The sequence below is a fragment of the Tigriopus californicus genome, chromosome 3, assembly GCF_007210705.1.
Source record: "Tigriopus californicus strain San Diego chromosome 3, Tcal_SD_v2.1, whole genome shotgun sequence".
In the NCBI taxonomy this organism is placed as follows: Eukaryota; Metazoa; Arthropoda; class Copepoda; order Harpacticoida; family Harpacticidae; genus Tigriopus; species Tigriopus californicus.
In genome coordinates this window covers 7757427-7761287 of record NC_081442.1, presented here as the reverse complement: position 1 = coordinate 7761287, position 3861 = coordinate 7757427, and the positions used below count along the sequence as shown (strand labels likewise).

Here is a 3861-nt window from a genome sequence, read left to right as displayed (position 1 = left end):
ATGCATTTTGCCTGGTTTTTTCCTTTGTTAAGAATGCACATGGTGTTTTTTTTTTTCAATATATTGAGCTTTCTCCAGAAGAATCTGATTTTTCAATCAGTATGATATTCAACATGGGTGCACAGCACGGTGGCCATCGGTTTCCCCAACGTAATCTCCGCCTGTGGATTTCCGCCCAGTGATCCCTGCCATAGTGAACTCCGCCAACGGCAATCTCCGCCACCATGAAATTCCCCCACGGTGAACTCCGCCACAGTGAACTCCTCCAATGGTGAATTCCGCCAGGAGTGAACTCCCCCACGACAATCTCCGCCATGGATAACTCCGCCAACAACAATTTCCACCAGGGTGAACTCCACCATGATCAAGTCCGCCATGATCAAGTCCGCCATGATCAAGTCTGCCATGATCAACTCTGCCACAATCAACTCCGCCACAATCAACTCCACCATGATCAACTCCACCATGATCGAGGTCAACCCCCCAAATTAAGCTCCGCCACGATAACGTCCGTCAGTGGTGAATTCTCCTAAGGAAAACCGTACCAAGAAAAAATCCCCTAGTCTGAAGCATACCCACATCCATGAAACTAAACAAAAGTTACTTGGTTTTAGTTGCTTGACAAATCCTATTCAATATGATTGCCATTTGCATCAATGACAGCTTCCAGGCGGGGTCGGAATCGGCTACAGGTGCTGATAATGTAGTCGCTTGATATCTTGGCCCACTCCTTCTTCAAAGATCTTTTGAGGGCTTCAATGCTGTGTTGAGGCTTTGCACATGCCCTTGACTCCAAGACGCTCTAGACAGAAAAGTCGAGTGGGTTCAAGTCAGGGATGATGGGGGCCACATTGTAGAGGGCCAGAATCCGGCTAAGTCCGTTGCACACCATGCCTGAGTTTTTTTGCTGGTATGGCTTGGAGCACCATCCTGGGTCCAGACATAGTTGCCGTTGGGGTAGGCTCGATTCAACCATGGCTTCACTTTCTTCTTCATGACCTCCAAGTACACATCCGTGGTGATCTTGAGTCCGGAATCAAAAAAGTGGAGCGGCATCTTCTGGCCATCACTGCCAACTGCAGCAAGGACCATGACGGAGGCAGGATGTTTGGTTCGCATAACAGGAGGTACTGGGTCACCTTTCTTAACTACAGCTCGATCATTCCGCCGGTTGTAGGCTTGGTCAACATAGAAAAGCTTTTCATCACTGAAGATCTTCACTTTTCCAGGATTTTTCTTCAGCCAGTTCAAAATGCTTTTTCCACGGACCAATCTCTTCTGCTTTTGGCCTCTGTCAATAAGTGACGATGAGGCTGGATTCTGGACTCCATCCCAACATTTTCAGGCCTTTCGCACTGTCCAGTTACTGAGATTGATCTTCTTGGCTGACTTCCGGATGGACATGTTCGGATTCCTCTCAAAATGCCTCTGGATTTGCTTCAGCTTGGGCGGGGTCAACTTCTTATTGACAGGCGAACCACGAGAAGCATGGTTCAAGTCTCCGCTATATTCAGCCGATTTTTGACTCTGTAGATTGTCGCCTTGGACACTCCGTTACCTCAATGATGGTGGAGACTGGCGCCTGGCGCGAAGCAAATCTGCAACTCTTTGACGTTGAGCTTCTTGCATCTCACGAAGGACTTCTACAGAAATTTCTTCATCTGAGTCGCATTTGTTGATGTTTTTCCTGTTTGTTGTCAAAGTTTCAAGCAATTTTAACGCGGGAAATTCAAATTTACAAGGAAAACAAGTCTTGTCTCAATTAGCCTCTCTCCCCTGTATAGCAGTTGGCCGACAGAAAAAAAACATGTTGAACAACTTACAATAAACACAGCATGAAGAAGTGGCTCACATGCCATGTAGAAAGCTGCTTTCCCCTCAATTAAAAACAGCTTCTTGGTTTGTTCAGGCCCTCCGCGGGGGCTTTGTTTAAAAAGGTTTTTATGATTGCAATCACACTCTCATTTTATATGGCCATACACCCACCACTTGCAAGGAAGTTTTTTTACCTCAATATCTCCGAGTCAATCACACTTCCCGATTCTGTGCGTCAGTCGGACGTCGTGCTCACCCAGGACCACATAAGCGAAGCCGGAGAGTTTTTCCCTGTAAAGCAATAATCAATAACTTTTTCGTAATACTAATTCTAACTGAATTATACTAAATTTTCTGAAAAGATTTGTCCGAGTCTCAATTAGCCTCTCTCACCCTGTATATTCTGGTAATGATCTTTTTAGGAATTGAAATGGCAAATCAACTGATTATCTGTCATAAAGATTTTGATTAAAATTTAGCTATTGGACATTGACATCTTTCGCACAGAGGCATCCCATTAAAAGAGGGAAAGAAAACACTTGTGATGTTAAATAATAATAAATAATTAAATTAGTAATAATGTACAATTACAAAGACTAAGTATCTCATGACTTTAAGCATAGTACATGCGAGTAAATAACTGAAACAAGGCTCAGCTTATTCACAAAAGTACATCTCTATATCCAACACAGAATCATTGTTCATCCAAACTATTCATCACGCAATGTGGACAACGATTTTGCTCTCATCCAACTCAAAGACAAAATCAAGTTCGACGATTCCACGGTGGTTCGACCAGCTTGTCTGCCCAATGAAGATTTGACCACAAGGACTGGTCAAGATGTGAGTGCAAAAATGGCTCTGTAAAGGAAAACATTATTTGGTCGACTGAAAAGGGCAAACTACATTTCGAGAGTTCCACAATGTTGTAACGCAGAAGGGCTCGTTTGCTTTATGCGTTCATCACAAACAATTATAATTCTTATTGAATGTGACTTTGCACTCATATAGTCATTGTTTTAGGTGGTCGTTACCGGTTGGGGAACGATTCGATATGAAGGCAGGGCATCTGAGTTTTTACAAGAGGTATCGTCCAGTCTTGTTTCATGACTCATAGTCACATTTTGCCTTTTGTTGTACATCTTCTTGATTTAGGTCACTCTGAAATTGGTCGATTTTGACCAATGCGAGACTCGGCTTAACACTGCCTTGACCGATAACATGTTTTGTGCTTATGAAGATGGAAAAGACAGTTGCCAGGTATAAAAGTTCTTTGAATAATTGACATGATCAATTGGGCATAATTGTTTTCGTTCGAACAGGGAGACAGTGGAGGGCCACTTATTTATGCCGAAACTACCTTCTATGATGTGATTGGAGTCGTGTCATGGGGATATGGGTGTGCTTCGCCAAATCTCCCAGGGGTCTATGCCAATGTCCACAGTAAGACAATTTTTATTACTTGTTTGACCATCTCCCTTCTAATATGAAATTCACGTTTCCTTTACTTTAGAGGCCAGAGCTTGGATCGACCAATATGTGGGTGAGCCGACTTGTGCTAGACCCGGACTCTGAAGAGAATACGTCAAAGACTGATCATTTATGCAAGAAAAAGATAAGAAATACATTCACCAAAAGCATCAACAATGAATAGTGTTCGTTTTTTTTGTTTGTTGGTTACAAAGTCAGATTTCAATTTTCTTGCACGGCTTACCATATGATGATGTAAGTCCTAATTGAGGGGTATTCCCTTCGTCACAGCCAACATTAATTGTTAACTCATCCTCAGGAATAATTGCAGATTCACCCATATAAGTTGTTGAAGCAGCAACTCAAGCTGCGATTCAAACGGCAAAAAAGCTCGAACTTGGCTAGCCTGGGATCAAGCCAGGATTCGCATATTGGAAAGAGGATGCTTTACTGATGCCGCAGCTAGCCTAAGCTAACCATTAGTGTATGTGTGGTGTGTATTTGTGGTGAGAAATCCGACCTCTCTTAGTGATCGTAGATGAAGACTGCAACGCAGGATATACATCCTGGTCGGCT

At 43.2% G+C, this 3861-nt stretch overlaps 1 protein-coding gene across 1 annotated transcript; it reads left to right on the top strand.

The window, feature by feature from the left end:
• Positions 1-2507: 2507 nt before the first annotated feature.
• Positions 2508-3466, top strand: LOC131877322 (trypsin-2-like; the record flags this gene model as incomplete). The annotated part of the gene is given in 5 exon segments (XM_059222939.1): positions 2508-2658; positions 2839-2901; positions 2971-3075; positions 3138-3258; positions 3329-3466. Coding segments are annotated over 5 exon segments (502 nt in total), but the record flags the coding sequence as incomplete, so codon positions are not given.
• Positions 3467-3861: the final 395 nt, after the last annotated feature.